General features: G+C 37.8%; 2 protein-coding genes across 3 annotated transcripts; one reads left to right on the top strand and one right to left on the bottom strand.

The window, feature by feature from the left end:
- On the top strand, positions 1,237–5,335 carry LOC109232321 (protein TAPETUM DETERMINANT 1-like). 2 transcript variants are annotated; one of them, XM_019398052.1, is made up of 4 exons: positions 1,237–1,420; positions 2,216–2,525; positions 2,857–2,949; positions 4,613–5,335. In XM_019398052.1, the coding sequence occupies exons 2-4, from the start codon at positions 2,423–2,425 to the stop codon at positions 4,948–4,950; spliced, it is 534 nt and encodes a 177-aa protein (XP_019253597.1). In that variant the 5' UTR covers positions 1,237–1,420; positions 2,216–2,422; the 3' UTR covers positions 4,951–5,335. The 2 variants fall into 2 exon arrangements, with proteins under 2 accessions (XP_019253597.1, XP_019253598.1); XM_019398053.1 differs by lacking the exon at positions 1,237–1,420 and adding an exon at positions 1,762–1,920.
- LOC109232320 (protein MICRORCHIDIA 7-like) lies at positions 7,125–18,507 on the bottom strand. The gene is made up of 20 exons (XM_019398051.1): positions 17,935–18,507; positions 17,174–17,248; positions 17,041–17,075; positions 16,885–16,963; positions 16,206–16,298; positions 16,013–16,097; positions 12,857–12,932; positions 12,109–12,234; positions 11,554–11,652; positions 11,253–11,354; positions 10,518–10,679; positions 10,337–10,432; positions 9,885–9,936; positions 9,692–9,803; positions 9,558–9,619; positions 8,922–9,262; positions 8,397–8,488; positions 8,218–8,305; positions 7,737–7,859; positions 7,125–7,658 (listed from the first exon to the last, which is right to left on the bottom strand). The coding sequence occupies exons 1-20, from the start codon at positions 18,314–18,316 to the stop codon at positions 7,581–7,583; spliced, it is 2,358 nt and encodes a 785-aa protein (XP_019253596.1). The 5' UTR covers positions 18,317–18,507; the 3' UTR covers positions 7,125–7,580.

Raw genomic sequence — 19,904 nt, 5'->3', positions numbered from 1 at the left:
CCCCCCCCGGGCATTCTCAATGCCGATTGATACTTCTCCCCCACCATCGCTTCTGAGCATTTTTGGTGCGCCTCAGTCCAGGGTTCGCCCCATGCCTAGCCCCAAAATCGCCTTTTAAAATCAACCAGTATGAAAACTATGGAGAAAGTGTACTGTTCCAATTATAACATTTTGTTATATCCTTTAATATGTAAAAAAGTAGAAAACGAGGCCATGGTTTAATGTTATTAGTCCAAGGAAATTTGCCTTTAATTTGTTAACAAGACAAATGCGATACTATTAGTGCCACTAGTAGGATGAATGAGATTTTTGAGAGGTTGAACAATTAATTAAAGGTTTCAGATGTGAGGTATAAAACTTCTTACTGTGAGTGCTTACTCCTTTTATATACCTTAGGTGAGGCAAATTTAAGTTAGGAGTTAGTGGATTTCAAATATGGAATGAGTTGAAGCTTCCGCTTGGACATAGATATTTTGTTTTTCTTCTTTTCTAAAATAATTCAAAAATATTGTTTGTTCATGACCAGTACTATTTGTGTGAAAACTTTTTCTCACTCATAAAACTTTTAACTTTTTTTCAAGTAAAATATATGTCCAAACACATTTCAACTTTAAGAAAATTATTATTCGCTTTGTTTTTAAGTTTTAACTAAAATCTATTTTCAATCCATGTAATACTCATATACTATTACATATTAAATTGCAATAGTATAAAATTTTGTTATACTATCAATTTGTATAACTTAAATCCATACAGGAGATATAACTAGTATTCAACCAGTACTATTAAGTACTCTCTCCGGTCCAAAATAAGTGATTTTTTGGCCTTTTTCTTGTGGTCCAAAATAAGTGATTTTCCCGATTTCAAGAATGAATTAATTATTTTTTTCCTACATTGTCCTTGGAGTAAATAGTGTTGGAATATGTGTTAGGAGTGTTTATGTGAGATAGTAAAGGTTAATATGGTCAATTTCATTACTAATTAATGCTAAAAGGTGAATTTCTTAATCTATGTGAAAACATTCAAAAAAAAATCACTTATTTTGGACCGAAGGGAGTAGTCTTTAATCTTTGTAATTGGAGGGGGAAAAATGGGTAGAAGTTGGTCAGTCCTAACCAGGGCTGAACTGCGCGTGGGAACTTCATTTAACCGGAGTTAAACATGGAGCTGCAATGGCATTTAATGCCGAATTATCTTCTTTCTCTATCCAGAAACATTCCGCTTGCGACAATACAATCGAAAACCCCAGATTCCTTTATTCATTCTCAATTCTTTCACTCGTAAATTCTCTCTCTCCTTCTCTCTCTCTCTCTAGGGCTCCTCTTTCCACTATCTCTCTGTCTGCAGTTTACAGAACTGTGCAGTGTGCTGCGTCGAGCTCTCTCAAAGTATATACCGTACGTGTGATCAACGAAAGGAGGTGAGAAATCTCGAGCACACATGACATTCATTAATTTATTCATTGCAACAATACATATAAATATATGTTGGTTTTCTTTTTTGCTTGCACTGTTTTGGTACTTCTGGCTTTTCTTTCTCGCTGTGTTATTTGTCTCCTTGAGTTTCAGAAAAAGCTTATTTGCTTTCACTGCTTCAGTGCTTTTGCAACTCTGCACATTTTGTCTCTGTTCATTTCACTTTTTCCTTTTCGTTTTTTATTTAAATCTGAATGCTCTTAACTTTTTTGCTATTTTGCTTGTTTCTGCCTTCTCATCAATGTATTTATTGAAAATAGCAAGTTGTTTGATTCCCGGAGAAAAAATAGCAAAATGTCGGGAAAATTTCCTTTACTGATGAGTTGGAGAGGAGTTCGAGACATTATGACTCTGACCTGAGCTTTTCTATTTTCGCCTTTTGGAAGCGGAAAGCACATCGCCGTCGATTTCGCTATTTTTAGGCTACGCTTCTGCAATATTAAAAGTACGCTCGTGAGTCTGAGCTTTTTCATCTTCTATTTATATAGTCAAATGCTTATCGGCCTTGTTTGTCTCTCTTTTTTTTTTTTCTACTCTTCTTCTTCTTACCGTTGTTCGGCGCTTCTACTGATTTGATGTATGGCTTTATAGCACTTTTCATGTATATTCTCACTTCTCGAAAATATGTTTATATATTTGCTTTATGTCAACTCGTACTTTTTTTATGTAGCAGAGTTTATCAAGTCATATCAGCGCATCTCTCATATCACTTTTTTTTCGTTTCTCTCTGTGTGATTCAGTCAAAGACAGATTTTCAGCTGATTCAACAGTTCAACTTTGAATCTCCGTGTAAAGTTCCGTTCTCAGCTAGACCGCCGATTCGACTCAGTAACTCGGCTCGAAACTTCCTCCGTTTCGTGGAAGCAAAGTATTCAACAGTACTATTAATTTTGCCTGAGTTTGGGAGGGAGCATATAAAATATATTTGTTGATTCGATTCCACGATAATGAGCTCTCTATCATTGAAACGGCGAATCAGATTCGGTTTGACCTCCGCCGTGTTCGCGTTCTTCTTCCTTCTCTTAATCATTGGACCGGTTTTTTTTACAGGTGTGTATTCATTGAATTTACGAAGAGAAATATTAGTTACTTATATGAACAACCACATGCATAACGTTGTGGAGAGAGAGAGAGAGAGCACGAGTTGTGTGTATGTATGGGTGTCGGTTTTCAATGAATGAGATTGCACTTAATTATTTGTTAGGTCTGCTTTCTGTTATTTATTAGCACACGAGGCTCTTCCCCCATTATTCAATAGCTTTTTCGTCCCTTTCATCTCTCCATTTCAACTGTAAAATTATGCACATTAAGTTTTGTAGACGGCTATGTTATTTATCGTCATTGATTTTCTTTACTGTTCATTTTACGATTCTGTAAGCAGGAAAACCAATTGGTCTTAATTTCATGGCGGAAGCAAATTCAGCTGTCACTGGGAACACAAATTTTGGTCCTCATCGCAAGCTTCTTAAACAAGGTTAGTCCAAAAAATTACTAGTCGTTTAACTCACAAACAAAAATGAATTTGAAATTTAATTTTGGTCTACAACATCTGCCATTTTTTTTTTGCTTTAAGGTACGACCCTAGACAGCCCAGCGAGCAGGCAGCTGCCTCCTGTTTGCTCAGGTTTACTGTACAATTTTTGCTGTGTAGGTGGCGCACGTCAGTTTTTGTTTTCTCATGTCTTTATTGGTCTTATACCCCAAAAATACAAATAATTCTCATAGTCGCCCAAAAGTTAAAGAAAAGGTTTAACCTACTTCTAATTGAAAGGGCAAAAGGGAGAAGAGGACAAAAGTTTTGCTTTAGTTTCTGCTGTAGTTACATGTTAAAATTTGCATGCAATTTTCATAATTTAGGAAACCACTACTAGTTCAGTATCTTTCTATTTTTCTGCTGGTTATAAAAGTCCATGTCTCGTGCCAGATATGTAATATCACTTTCCAAACGATTCTTTTGACTTTCGGAAGTTGAAACAGCATTTATTTTTATCCAAATAGAAAAATAAAAAAATGGTAAGCTAGTTTTTCCAATCTGTATGGTATTAAAAGAATATTTGGCAGCTCTTGTCTTCTATCACTGCTCTATAAATTTGCTCATAATGGTGCATTTTGCTGTGTGGTTCACGTGCACATAGCTGTCCGCCAATTAAGATACTCGAAGAGAAGTTAATTCAAATGCCTCAATTCCCTATATTCAGCCTTTTTGATTGTGCTGTCTCTTTCTCCGCCTGTTCGATTTCAATCAAAATCACAAAAAAAGCTTAATTTGTCTTGAAGAATGCCCTATGCCCCATTGATAGCTTAAATTTGACAATTTATGATTCAGACCCCAATAGAGCTCGTGTATTATATAGGAGCTTAACTAAACTGTTGACTTGACACGCAAGTAATAAATACATACAATAATTTTACTATATCACCCCCATTTATTAATTATATGTTGGAAAATGAATTGTAATTAAGTAGAGTTAAACTTTTCTATAACAATCTGTCTGTTCCGAATATTTTTGGATGTTATAGCGAAATGATGTTATAGAGAACATATATTATAACATAACATGAAAATTGATTCCGGAAAAACATGACTTTTATAGTGAAATGTTATATATAGAGATACTGTTATAGAGAGGTCTGACTGTAATAGTACTTAATAAGAAGGGTAAAATAGGTATAAAATGGTAAATTATTCTTTCATTTTCCAAATTAGACAGAATATCTATTTTAGTAAAGTGGACAAGTATACTTGGATGGACGGAGTACTATCCATCAAAAGTGAATTTTTACACTATTGACTCACTTTTTACCTAATAAAGCAAGTAACATGATTTATTTTCTAAAATTATATTAAAAATCTCATTTATTATAGAGGGTTGCATGTAAATATATTTTGGATTATGTAAAATTATATAGTACACTCATTAAAATTTTCATTTATTGCACTGATTAATGCTCGCAGCTCTTTAATCCCCCTCCATTCAAAAAATCCAAATTCAAGTTCATGGGCCAAACCCGACCCCAAAATTGATGGGAAAAAAGGAAACAATAAAGCAACTACGTGGAAAAGGACAAAGGATAGGTCTGCTGGTGCTGGTTTATTTTGTTGACTTGTCTGTATCCGCAATTGCCTTTTGTTGCAGGTAACCAAGTGGAAACTAACAGAATATGGGGTGACAAGTGTTCAAAAACAGATATAGTGATAAATCAGGGACCCACAGCACCTCTACCCAGTGGAATACCAACATATACAGTGGAGATTATGAATGTCTGTGTCTCTGGCTGTGATATCTCAGGCATCCATCTCAAATGTGGCTGGTTCAGCTCTGCTCGCCTTATTAACCCTCGGATATTCAAGCGCCTACACTTTGACGATTGTCTGGTCAATGATGGGAAGCCCCTTATTAATGGACATACTGTTTCCTTCCAATATGCCAACACTTTTCGTTACCCACTTTCAGTTTCCTCCGTTATATGCTGATATACTTGCTGGGTCTAATAACATACACTAACACTTCTTAAAAGCAAAAAACATGATTTTAACAGAGCTGATTGCCTTTAGGGGATTCCTATTGTTCTTTTTTTGGGCTTTAGACAATTGCTTTTGATGGACGTGGCCGTGCTGAGTGCTGACTGATTGTGGCTGTGTTAAAGGAAGAACCACAATTGTCTTTCTCTGACTCCATAGGAAATCTTGTTTTGGGATGCTCTGACATTTTGTTCATATCAGAGTGACCTACTGAGGAAAATATAGTGTAGCAGTAATTTCTGGGTTTTGAATGTAAAGTATACAACTCTTTTGAGTGGTTGAGCAGTAAAGATGCGCAAAATGAATGTCCTGCAATCTCGTTCGTTTTGCTTGACAACTGCACTTCTGAAGAAATCACTGATTTTCAATTCGATATTCACATCCTAAGATTTCATACATTATGTGATGAAAGATGAATATGGATTTGACGTGCGATTCATATTACAAAGCTTAAAGCAGCATACATGCATTACCTGTCTACTTTGACGGTGTCACTTATTCATTGTTGTTCATCTTGACATTCGAAAGTTAAATTCTGGATTCGGGGCAGACGCACTTTAAATAAGTTTTGCAACTTTAAAATCTCAATTACTCCCTCCGTTCTAGTTTATATGAACCTATTTTCTTTTTGGTCCGTTCCAAAAAGAATAACCTCTTTCTAAATTTGGAAACAATTTAGCTTAAACTTCCAATTCTACCTTTAATGAGAAGCTTTTATAACCACATAAATACTCCGAGCCTCATTTTGACTTGTTTAGAACCACAAATTTCAAAAGTCTTCATTTTTTTCATGCTTTTTTTCCTCACTTTCTTGTAGAAAATTTGGGATAGCGACCTTAAATTGGCTCACTGTCAATTTTAATCAATGAAAGTTACATCTATGAAAAAATATTGGATGAGTACGTACTTTTATTCTAATAATATCCGTCTACTGGTTGGCGCAATAAGTAGTGTACGCAGACAGGCAGACTGGTTAGTTGGATATGAGAAAGAAATAACAATAGCGAACCAGCATGTCTAAAACATGCAAATCGCCAATGAAAAGTAAACTTTGTGACAACAATAAACCAGCACAATAGGAGTAGTACTTTTTCTAAAGCGAAGCGAAAAATAAAGAAATAAGAATCTCATCTATTGCATCCTTAGTTATTCAAATTTGGATGTAATGGGACCAAATTTCGGCAACCAGTTGCAACTAAAACCTTCCAATAAGACTACAAGAAAAGATAACATCTAATGAGTATTTGGAGTCTGAGCAAATTGATGAACAGACCTTTACTATCAAAGGATGTGGTGCACTGCATGTGACTGCTCCTCCCTTAACCAGAGGTCTCGAATTCGAGTCCTGGATATGGAAAAATCCTTTGTAGGGAGCGCTTCCCCCCGAAAGGGGCCATACGCGGCGCGAATCCAGATATAGTCGAGCTCCAATGCGGGTACCGGACACCGGGTGGAAAACCAAAAAAAAAAAAAAAAATGAACAGACCTTTAGCTAAACGTTTAGCTCCGTATAATTGTACTCCCCTCATTCCATAATTTAAGCCCCCTATTCGGCTTCCAATTTTTCTTAAAAGTTGGTCGCTGTTTGAATATAATTTCGAAATTCTCTCAGTTGAAAAAATTGGCAAGTGCCATTTTGTTTCTGTTGTATCTAAATATTTGTTTTTTTTTTTAAAAGTACTAACCTTTACCAGCTAAGGAACATTACCAAATTGATCGTGCACATATGTGGCATGCCGCACAGAGCCATAACGTAATAAACCTTGGAACTCAGAAAAAGAACGCACATTTATGTCACAAAGAAAAGTCAATCTTTTGAATAAGAGAAAGAAATAAGTAACGCAACAACTTGAAAATGCTTCGTCCTAAAACTACACGAACTACGCTAGAAACTATGGTCAAAGTACAGCGAAAGTAACGCAACAACTTGAAAATTCTTCGTCCTAAAACTACACGAACTACGCTAGAAACTATGGTCAAAGTACAGCGAATATCATTCTCGAAAAGCCAAGGAGGCAGTTCAGGTAAGGATCAAATAATCTGGAACTTTGTCTGATTCTAGACAAAATTATGCCCTCAAAACGCATCAATGAAGACGATAACGATGGGCAGAAGGGGTCAGGGACTTGAACGGCAATGCCTACAAAGTTGTTGGATAACAATCAACAGTGCCACTAACATCGCATCAAATTACAGGGGCAATGAGCCTGTCATTCTAGAATATTTACACTCCAATTGCACACCATCCTGCGACAAAATTTGGCATTGATCTCCTAACCTTGTAAGGGAACATAAAATGCTAATTCAAGAACTTGCTGAAGCTAAGAAGATGAGAGGGTTCAGATTCTAACGGTAGTTGAGAATCCCGGTTCACTCTGAAGAGTGAACCATCATACTGGATAAGACAGCAAAAATATGGAGAAAAGTGAACAGTACCAGTAGCTCAAGAGCGTGGAAGCGCAATTAGGCTAAGGCATTTGCACCAAGGTGATGTTTCTACGACTTTTGGTGCTTAAGGCTCACCCATTATATATACAGCATTGGGCAACTAAGACAGGGTCCATCCGTTTCCTAGATTTAATCTACCTACCATTGGCAGACTTCGTCTTCTCCAAAACCCGCACCTTCTCAAGAAGCTCTTGCATAGTATTTGATGCATCCTGAAAGCAAACCAAGAAAATTATTTGACTATTCACTTTCTAAAGCAAAGATGCAAAAAGTTGAGTGAAGAAATTCACCTTCAACTTCTTTCTCAAGTTCTCCTCCTCTAGGTCGCGGCGTTGTCTCTCCTCCGTGAATATGTCTATCAAACTTTCTTGTTCCTTGTTAAGTTCCTCTACTTTTGTTTTTGCCTCCTGCAGCTGAACATGGAGCAGAAGTATTTCAGTTTCATTTTAAGAAACATCAAAATCTAGTCTAATGGAGTTTTACCCTTACTATTACTAAAATAAATTGAACGTACATAGATTCACTAGCAGGAACCAAGGAAAAGTCCAAGGACCTTGAGGTCATATTTCCAGTTCCCAGTACAACAACAAAGGAGCATAAACGAAATGCTATCACAACGTCACCTCGGAAGCAAAAAAATTGATTCCCAGTTTTTCTCACATCAACACCTACTATAAATAACTAGCTACTCCAGCAGGCAAAACACTGCAGCTTTCATGCAGAGAAATGCAGCTATTTTGGCAAGTAATAAACATGAAAATCTCATCTAACCTGAGCTTCAAGTGATTTGGATCTCTCTCTTTCTTGCTGCAAATCACGCAACAGATCCCCTAGAATCTCTTCCTCTTTCCTTCGCAACCTGTTGAATAAATAAACATTTTGACAGTGAATTTGAGCCTAAAATACAACAAAATGGTTTCATAATTATGTAAAGCTTGCAGGACCAGCACCTTCCTTTAAGCTCACGATTCTCTTCTTTTAACTGCTCTATAGATTCCGTGAGAGTATCTGGCAGCACGTCGTCATTCTTATCAGCGTCTCCCTATAGGACCAAATAACCAATTTTATCAATCCCACTATCTGCTCCAACTCTCCATGACAATGAATTCTAAGAAGAGTAATTTTCCCCAATGAAAACCTTCAAAAGTTGATGAGTGAAATTAGGTGCTAAAAATTTTGGGCCAAACCAACCCCATATCCCTGCCCAAAAAAAGTACAAACATATACAGTCTATTGTAGTGACTGTTAGAATCTCCCAAGTAGCTTCAAAACTTTCATCAAGACATACGGGAATGTATCAGAGAACGTTTTAAAGAGCACACTGGCTATATCAGAAGTAATTTAACATAATACTCCGGCATATATATTGCTAAACGGAGGCAACTCTATCATCAAAGAGAGCTTAAGCAGTGCCAGAAACTAAGACAACCGGAACAACGTTTGGAGCTTAAAAGGGTACATAGATCAGATGTAACCTTTCTTGAATTTCTAGTAACTCGCTTGAATCCACCAGGTGAACATACTTGCTCAGCAACTCTTTGTCCAAAGCCTGGCGGGGAATGCATAGACTGAGAGCCAACTTTTCCATTATTATACTTCTGATGTCCATCTGGTTGATTTGGAAGGTCATTTTCATCGCTGTCATCTTCGGCAGAAGTTGAGGATGGCTCAAAAGAACTTGGTTTATTTCCAGATCTTCTGACTTTGCTATCATGCTTGCCATTTAGATGTCCAAAACCATTACTCTTCTCAGATGACTTTCCTGAACTTTTATGTTTCGATTGAGATGTTGAAGAATGATAACCAGGAGAATTCTCTGTTTACAAAAATAATTATGTACTTATCATCTGTTATAATAAGAAACTAGATATAATCAGAAAGCAAGATCATATTCTCAAACTGAGATATCAAAAGTAAAGTAAACAAAAATCTCCAGAAAAAGCATTAAACATAATTAACTGAAGCAGTATCTTCTTTGAGATAGAGATTACTATGAAAAAACATGAACACAAGTCCCCAGGCAAAGCGCCAAACCTTATAAAAGGTTGTCTGAAGTATTGACAAAGAACAAAAAGGAGAATCAAGCTATGAAAGAAATACATCAAGCATACCTCCTTCAAAAGCTTTCTTATTCCGCCTAGGAGCATAGCCAATTTTGTGACATAAAGTTGACCTGGAAAGGAATAAAGAGTATACTAAGTATATGAAACTCTGGAAAAGGACAACACAGACAAACAGAACACACCAGTAAGTTTTTTGCATCTGCACTAATCGAGATTCAAGTCTTGAAAGAACTGTTGTACGCTCAAACCCTTGCTTGTCATGAGCTGGTTCAACAAAGTTGGCTTCTAAGACACCTGCCATCAAATTAACAAAGCAATAAGCACTTTAAACAGGCAAACCTAAAAAAGAAAGAATCTTGAGATAAAATAGCAGACCTATAACGCCACGACCGTCACTTCCAGGAGCATGCCAAAGCCTCCAAAATGGCTAAAAACATAAGGAAACTTTAGTACAGATCACTAAATCACAAATGCAGAATGTTCTGCCATGCAATGGCTCCAAACTATGCATCTTTTATTGTCAATAGGGAAAGTCTACATAAATCAATCACACCAGTTTTAACAAAGTTGGACAATAAGAATGAGAAATTGTGCTTTGTGAATTAGCAGATTGCAGGTTTTGGAAACAACGATATTATTTCATTGCAGGATAAGGTAAAATATCAAGTTACATATCTCATCAAGAATGAATCTGATACTGCAGATCCCCACATAGACAAAGGTAGTGGAGAAAGCATTCCATCATATAGTCAAAAAGACATCATCAACAACTACAACAATCATCACAGTTCACTAAAACCATTTGCACTTCCAAAAAGAGGACAAACCTTAATAAGTCGATTTTTATGATAGACATTAAACCCTTGAACATCAATATGAGCTTTTGCATCCTTTACAAACCCAATTTTCACAGTAGCCACCATCTACAAGCACCAAAATGACAATGAGTGAGAACAAGATTGAGGACTGAAGAAAAATCCAAATAGAGTTTGCATTCAAAGACATTACGTTGGAATCCTTGGGTACTCCATCCGCACCAGGCATAGGGCGGTATGTGATCTCTTGGGTCATCATCATATCATTTACTATGTTATGGTGCTCAACATCTTTACCGCGCAGAATAATTCGAAAGGCAGGAGGAATTCTTAGGTATAGAATTGATGCATAGCTCTGAAAATCCAAGAGAACACGTGATAAAAACAAAATTTCTTTCCAAGGAAAAGTATCATACACGTACTTTAAGTACCTGCATTCAATATCAAACTTGAAAGTAATTGGTAAAGGTTGTTCTGAGAGTATACGAGGAAAATTCTGGTTTACAACTACTTTTGATCCAAAATGTTAGGATGACATTTGTGACCAGGCCGCACATGGAATATTTAGGTTAGACCATAGTCACTCTTGATAGCCTTGATCAACATGGGGAAAGGCGTAATGCCCACTTGATAAGTGCAACTGCTCCTTGGTTCCAGGAGCACATAAACCCCCACATTCCAAGCCGGAAAGTAGAACTGCTGTCAAAGACAACCTCTTTTTGCAAATATTATCCACCTAGGTATTAGCAGTGTACATTTTATAGCTAGAGATCAATTTAAGTGCCCTTCATATAGAATTAAAGAATCAACAGGAACTAATTAATTTCCTCACAGAACCTCAAAGTAACATGAAAACTCAAACAACCAGGTTACACGTAACAAAAAGGCCACCACTCACACATGCCAAAACAAGTATGAACTCACTTACCCTTAGCGAATGCCTATACGTCAAGAAATGCCTGGAGTTTGGATACTGTTTAGCCATCTGTATGCTCTTCTCATCACGGTTGACTCCTCTAATTTGAATATCCTGAAGGAGAGAATGAAAGTAACATGTCACTCGAAATTTAAGAATCATGTCACAGCACATTAAGTAAGGCAGAGAAACGAGCAACAAGTAAAGAAGGAGAAAATGAAAGTAACATGTCACTCAAAAACTAAGAATCGTGTGACAGCACATAAAGTAAGGCAGAGAAACGAGCAACAACAAAAGAATTTTAGAGGGGTACATGTGGATCGGCATCAAAATCTAGCTCCAGTAGTCCTTGATCATCCTCCCACAAATTGTATACTATAATCCGAGTGCCCTGACCTTTCATCGGATTAAACTGCAGCATGTGTAGAACAAAAGTTGAATGGTTAGCAGATAAACACAAAGTATGCAACTTTATAGGCATGGAATAGTTCATTAAGTTCAACCCACACAAATAAGCTTCACAATAGGGTTGCACACTGGCTGATCCAAGATGAACACTTGAGATGCTAGAATTTGTATGCTAAATTTGATATTATGACAGCTGAATTCATTTTGGGGGTGAGACTGTATGTTCATTTTTTTTAGATGAACTGTATGTTCATTCAAAGCTGGGATCAAGGTTATACACGAACTTTTTGCAAATCTTTCCAGCTGTGCACTTTGTAATTTAACATTTCATCGCAGCTTATATCTTCTCATTCTCTCCTTATAAGATTTTTCATAACTAGTTTAACAGTAGTGGAAGGATTTAAAATACTACTCTCTTTTTTGGGGGATTGTGGGAGGAGGAGTAATTTTGAAGATTTACCTGTCTAAGAAGATCGGCTTCACTTGAAAAAGGGGACCACTGAATTATGGTTTCAAGATTCTTGTCCCAGTCGCTAGTAGATGATCGTATTATCTTGTCCCACCCTTCTCTTTTCTCATAGTCAAGCTGTCACACCAGCAAGAAAACAAAATCAACACAAGGGATTGTGCATCACATCTAAAGTTACTAATATCCATGAAGGATTGCAAAAATCATACTCATGAAGGGAACTAGTGTTCCCTCTTTGCTAGGACTTACAAAATAGAAGTCTGCAAAATGAAATGCAAGAACCACTATCAAGGCAAAAAGTAAGACCAGCATACCTATTAGCGAGTCCAAAAACATGTTATCAAGTTTTCTTACAAAACTCATGTTAATTTATTGCATCTGTAGCTTACAGATAAGACAAACACAGGCAAAATGTGAGGAAGAGCGCAAACACTAGTACAAAATCTCCATGAATAACTGAAGTCCAACTACAGCAGAGTTTGAGCAAAACGGAAGTTAGAATGCAGACACTTAATATAAAGTTTACATCAACAACTGAACCCCGTATAAAGCGCGAGCTTGTTTACTTAAGGTTTAGAATCTAACATGAAAGTAGGGGCAAAGAGTTGATTAACTGGATTCTGACTAGTGAATCGCAATAGAAGCATTTCTAATTTGCCATGGACAGGACACCAGATCCACATGTACACCATAAGATCACCAATACAAAGGAAATTTCAAAATAATTCAGCATGCTTACCATGGGAACGACGATGTCTTCCATTCCAGTGCTTCGTAGAAATGTGTAGGACAACAATCCAACGCTCTGTGTGGGGCTGAAAGCAAAAGATAATACCTGAGTAAATAGCGATACTGAACCACCAAAAGAATAAAGAGAGAAAACAACGGTCGAAAGGATGAATGTTCGCAACGACAAGAGTGGGAGACAGCACAAGAGCCTGAGAAGTTTGAGATCAGACATCACTAACTTACAGAGGCAAATGAGAAACTAAGAGATCATAACTCCATGGGAGCATGTCGGTGTCGGGGATATAACAAACCTGTGTTACACAGAGTCTTCATTTTCCTTAATGTACCCCACATCGACCAGGCATGGTTACTTCATGCACATCTTTCAACACACTGAAAACTAGCTAAAAACTAAACATACCCACACGGATACTTGATTGTACACAGTTTTACAGCATGATAGCTAACTAGCCACCGCTCCAGGCTACCAGTTTAGACACCTGGATTCCTAGTTATCTCCCATTGGTCCCAACATAAGTGCTAGTTTTAAGTATATGGAGGCGCTATGCTAGAGCTCGGTAGTAGTACCACATCATATAATTGTAGCCACAAACTAGCACAAAACTGATCCAAACTTCCCATCATCTGAGGGAATATACTAAAGGTTAAAGCAGAACATGGAAAAATTAAACCCTCTCGGTGACATGAAACTTCAAATTGATAAGATTGACGTAAGTCTGCAACACCACATGCATACCCCTCCCACTAATACTCTTACTTAATTTTTTTCTAGATTCTTTTTTTGGTGGGGTGGGATGGTGGTGGTGGTGGGGGGGGGGGGTAAGGGCGAAAATGGACGAAAATTCAACGTTTGACTCTTCGCAAAATCAAGCACCAGATCAATGGAGTCAAAAAGTTGCATTGCCAGGTTACCCTCTACCAACAACAACAACAAAAACAGACCAAGTGTAATCCTAGACCCCCAAAGTGGGGTCTGGGGAGGGTAGTGTGTACGCAGACCTTACCCCTACCTTTAATAAGGCAGAAAGACTGTTTCCAGAAGACCTTTGGCTCAGAAAGATAAAAGGAAGGAGCAATAACAAGCAAACCACTCAGAAAACCGAAGCGAATGTACAAGACTAACATTAGGTACTGCAATCAGAAAAACCGAAGTGAAAGAAGCGACAAGTAATAACAGAAATACAAGAGTAAGAAATTACAAGACTAACACCGAGTAATGCACTACACTACTGGCATGAGCAAGGACAATGCTCGACTTCCTAACCCTCTACCTAGTCCTCAAACTACACATCTTCCTATCCAAGGTCATGTCCTCGTCCTCGGTGAGCTAAAGCATCGTCATGTTTTGACTCTTGCCTAATTACCTCTCCCCAATACTTCTTCAGCCTACCTCTACCTCTCCTAAAGCCCTCCAAGCCCAAGCTCTCACACCTCTTCACTAGAGCATTTGTGCCTATCCTCTTTACATGCCCGAACCATCTAAGCTAGCGTTTGGCCATAGATCCCAAATTTGTTTTGAAAAATCTGATTTGAGTGAAGTTTGGTTTGAAGATGAAAATGTGTTTGGACATGCGTTTTCAAAACATATTTTTCAACTTTATTTTGGAAAAACATGTATATAATTCCCAAGTTTTGGGATTTTGGCCCAAAATCAGCTAAATCAGCTCAATAGCTGATTTTGGGATTTGAAATTTGGGATTTGAGATTTGGCCAAAATATGAGCAAAATTTATGTCCAAACACGAGTTTTGAAAATAAATCCCAAATTTATTTTGGGAAAACTCATGGCCAAACGGGGCCTAAGTTTCGCTTCCCGCATCTTATACTCCACAGGGCTATGCTCACCTTGTCCCGAATTGCTTCGTTCCTAATTCTATCTAATCTGGTATGGCCGCACATCTATCTCAATATCTTCATTTCTGCCACCTTCATCTGCTGGACATAGAGTTCTTGACTCGCCAATACTCAGCCCCATACACATAGTCGGTCTGACCACCACTTTAAAGAACTTACATTTAAGTTTTGGCGGCACATTCTTATCACACAAAACACGGAAACGAACATCCATTTCATCCACCCCGCCCCAATACGATGTGACATTCTCATCAATCTCCCTATTCCCTTGTATAACTTACCCTTGTATAACTTACCCAGGGTACTTGAAACTTTCTCTCCTAGGGATGACTTGTGAATCAAGCGTCACGTATTCGTCCACTTCATGAGTCGCACCACTGAACTTGCACTCCAAGTATTCTATTCAGCTTGAAACCCTTAGACTCCAGGGTCTGCCTCCAAACTTCTAACCTCGCGTTAACACTGCCTCGCATCTCGCTGAAAAAAGAATGTCATCTGCAAATAACATGCACCCACGGCACCTCCCCTGAATGTGGCGTGTCAGTGTGTCGATCGCCAGGGCAAATAAAAATGGGATGAGGGTTGACCCCTGGTGCAGCCCCATCACAACAGGGAAGTGTTCTGAGTCCCCTCCCACTGTTATCACTCGAGTTCTTAGTTCCATCATACATATCCCTAACTGCCCTAATGTATGCAACAGGAACACATCTAGCCTCCAAGCATCTCCACATAACCTCGCTCGGCACTTTAGAACTTCACAAATTTACTTCTCACTTGTTGGCCCCGAACACCCCCCCAATCCCATCTTCTACCTGCCCCATGTGAGGCAGGGTAAAAAGATCTTCATTTTTCTGCTCCATTGCCATACCTAGATTTTAACCAAGGCAACGATTTCACGAAGGATATCCCATTGGTCCCCTACATAGCCACTTCCCGTGAGGGAATAAGGGGGAGTTGTTCCCCCTTATAACTGATAAAGGGTAGCATGTCATGACTTGATGATGACAATTGTCCGCTAAATGTAAAATTGGCGTCCTACTCCTTTCCAACTAGGAATACCTTTACTAAGAAACATAGAACGGTGATCATCTAAACAATAGAAGAAAACATTGCACATATGAAACCAAGCACATAATATGCTGATAAATCGAGAGGAAACAATACATGAGTTACGACAAGAAGAACATGCGTGAAACTCCAGTAACATGTATGCCTTGGCCAGTTTCCAAACTTATACCAACCAAACTGAAAAATGTAAGAAGAGACCAGTTAAAGGAGGTAGAAGTAACAACCTTTTCCCTGGTTTTCCACTAGAACGTGAGAAAACAATTACATCTGCTCCAAGCCTCATGGTACTTGTCTTGAATCCATTTCCATCTATACAAAAGCACAAAAATAATTTATATGGTGAAGTAAACATTACTGATAATCTAAACAACTGAACAGAAACTACCGATATAAAAAAACATCTCAGTTAAAACTCACACTGTCCAATAGTATCTGCCACTTTACTTTTCACAGAATATCCCAGTGACATGCAATGCCTCATTTTATCAGGATCCATTCCACCACCATTATCTGTAGAAGAATGGGCAAGATGGAAAAAACCAACAGTCGCACAAAACAAAGGGAAAAGAAGAAGATGACAGCTTACATAGTCGATCAAGAAAGAGGGTTAGATCATAAACGATATGAGAATTTCAGAAAAGCTAATGAAATAACATTTAAGGGCGGTTAGGGGAAACGTTTGGCCAGATTATAGCTCCTACTACCATGAAGCATAACCTATCCACAGTTTTTAAATAAACCATCTAATAGCAAACTCCATGGTTAGGCCATGTCTTCCCGGGAACTAACATTGAGATTTCTTCTTCTCAAATAGACATTGAATACAAAATCGATGTCCTCTTTATTGAATCACATGGATTAAAGATAAGTGAAACATAATCATTCTTCTCTTTACCAATCCCAATATGTTGAAGGAAAACGGAAGGGAAAAAAAAGGATAGTGTTCTTATTTGACATAACAAAGACTTTGAAGGGAAGAGAGGAGGGAGGGTAGTTGTGGACAATGGGAGCCAACTCTGGGATAACTCATTTGTAGGGGAAGAATAGTTCTATCATTCATGTTAAAATGCAAACGGAATCCAGTAAAGTTGAATACCTTCAATCAGAAGCATTCTGCTTCCATCTTTTTTGTTTTTGACCATATCAATGTTCGCGTATGTTGCTCCATTGATGACCTAATCAAGAGAGGTGAACTTAAAATGTTATGTGAAGCGGCAACAAAGACACTAGCGTATTATGCCAAAGAGTATACCTCATCCAATGCATTATCCAAAAGCTCTGCAAAAGCTGCAGACTAGATATGATCAGAAAAGATGAAATCAAAAAGGCAAAAACTGTAAGGGTATGTAATAACCTAATAATATTATGGTTAAGTAATAAGTTACCTCCAAGTGCCCACTTATGACTGGTGGCATTGGAGTGTAGGAATTTGGGATGAACTCTGACGTGATCTATACCACCTACAATATTAAAAAATTATGTTACACCCTCAAGCTAAAATAATCCTCTCAACTACAAGAGCCCAAAAAGGGAACATGCAATATCCTTTCAAAAAATGCATTACCAAGACATATTAATACTTTAAATAAGCTTAGATGATAAACAGAGTATTACTAATAGACATCTTTTGAAACATTCTGCTGACTGAAGAGGAAAAAAGGAATTCTTTTATAAAAACTTAAGTAACTTACCAAATAAATAAGCAATTATTAAGTCACCAAACTAGATTACTACCCATAGCTTACCCAATATTCAACTAGATTGAGAAAATCGAATTCATTTACCCAATTTAAGCTACAAAAATCCACCAAAAAGTTAAAATCTTAAGGCTCCAACTACTACTCATAGATCCACCCATTACCCCATACTCAACAAGATTGTGAAAATCTAATTCACCCCCCCCCCCCCCACCCACTAAACAAATTTAAGCTATAATAATCCACCAAAATGCACAAAACAAACAGTTAACACAAAAAATGAAACGACAAGAGCACATAATTGCTGGCCTGCACGAGTTATTAACACGAATAAATATAGCAACAACAAAGTGCGCTGCGCGAAAGTATTTTCATAGGAGTGAAATTGAGAATAATAAGATCCCAAATTTCTGACGAATACAGTGCGTAGGATTTGCTGAATAATAAACCTGAAGATAATCCGGAAATAGAAGAAGAAGTCCCTTCATAATCTCCAGCCTTCCAAAATTGCTTACTCTCCGAAGAAGAACCTAACTCCTTATTATTGCTTCCATTAAGCGGCGGAGCCGGTAACGGCAACGGGGTTTCCTTAGGCGGAGGCAAAGGATCCAAAAATCCCAACGGCAATGGGAAATTCACATCCTCCACACTCTTCCTTTTCTTCTTCGGCCTATTACTGCCAACAAAACCGTCCAAATCGGAATCGGAGTCGTCACTACTGCTTAGGTCAATAAACACCGATTGAGTCGCCGGTGAAGAACCCGCGGGCGGCTTCTTCTTCATAAACCCTTCCACAACTTCTTGCTTAATTACAATATTAGGATTCGCCATGCAAAAAGAAAAAGTGTGAAGCAGAAAGGAAAAACAAAAATGGAGTGTAAAAGAGTATTTAGTGAAGAATTTAACGAAGTAAAAGGAAAGGGAGATTCAAGAATTTTAGATGAAGAGACGTATACAGGGTTTCACGAACACGTACACGTACACGGCGATGTTAAATGAACCGTTGGATCCACTTGGGATTTGCGTCCGGTTTTTTTGCAGTGGTTCCTTTTTCTTTTGTTGAAGTGGGTCCTCTTAATTAGCGCAAATGGAGTTTATTTAAGAGATAACTGTTACCCGTTTGCATTGACTTATTTTAAGAGGCAAGAATCAAAATGTGGTTCTTTTGGACTAAAAAAATCAAAATGTCACAATTCAATTTTTATTATAGGTCGTTATGGCGTCCAAAACCGTTGTAGACAAGTAACCCTAATCACCTAGTGAGTTCTCATTCTTTTTAAAAAAATAAATTCCCATATTTACTTAACTTATATTTAAAAACAGTCGAACATTAACAAATTTATAAGGCAAACGAAACGGGAAAAGACTAAAGAGAGTCATAATAATAGAAATAAAATCCAAAAGTAATAGTCTACTGATGTGTGTGTCATGAACTAGTGTCACAAGTACTAGGGCAACTAGTTGAATGTACAAAAGAATATAACCATCCTACTGTCTGAAATAGAGTAGGCAGTAATAACAAAATGAGAGACTCCGGTATGCTGTTGAACGGCTCAGAAGGGGGCAGCTCACCGTGAGATCTCGATCAAGTATCAGGGATGTGCGTCGGACGGATAGCCAGATGCACCTGCCTCAGATCCTGTACATTTAAGTACAAAAGCGTAGTATGAGTACATAAACAATATGTACCCAGTAGGTATCTAGTCTAACCTCGAAAAAGTAGTGACGAGGGTCGACTTGACACTTACTAGGGTCAATATAGTATGAATATAATGACAGTCCAAGAATAAGAAGAGCAAAATACTCTTTCCTAACAACATATCAATTTCAATCGTATCACGTAATAAGTTACATTCCAAAGCATTCAAGTAGTGTAAATCACGGAAAGTTCCACATAAATAACATGTGCACATTGTGTCGAGGTCGTATGGCCTGATCCGATACAATAATAAATTGCGCACTGCCAGGGGATCGAATGTCGCGAACCATAGATGCATCTATTTACTACCGAGGCGATCAGCCCGATCCGTCACCACGTACGTACGTAGCCCCCCCAGAGATAGTCACATACATTTATTTAATTCATCTACGGGGTTAATTCCCTCTTACAAGGATAGAAAGGAGACTTATCTCGTCCCAAAGCTTACTTCAAATTTCAAGAATGCACTCAAACCCTTAAATCGGAGCCGAACGATCCAAAACTATTTAAATGGAGTAAGAACTAGTCAATATATGCTCAAGAGTTCATATTCTAACTATTAAACTAATTTCTCAACCCTAAATGCAAGGACCCTAAAATTCACCCCCGGGCCCACGTGCCCGGATTCCGGAAATTTTTTAAGAAAGTTGTTGCCCATAACCTAAGGATCAAGAATATATGATTTCTACTACATTCCATAATAAATTTCGTGGTTAAATC

This window comes from Nicotiana attenuata, chromosome 9, assembly GCF_001879085.1.
Source record: "Nicotiana attenuata strain UT chromosome 9, NIATTr2, whole genome shotgun sequence".
Taxonomy (NCBI): Eukaryota; Viridiplantae; Streptophyta; class Magnoliopsida; order Solanales; family Solanaceae; genus Nicotiana; species Nicotiana attenuata.
The sequence above is the reverse complement of the archived record's forward strand: the minus strand, read 5'-3'. Positions and strand labels throughout refer to the sequence as shown.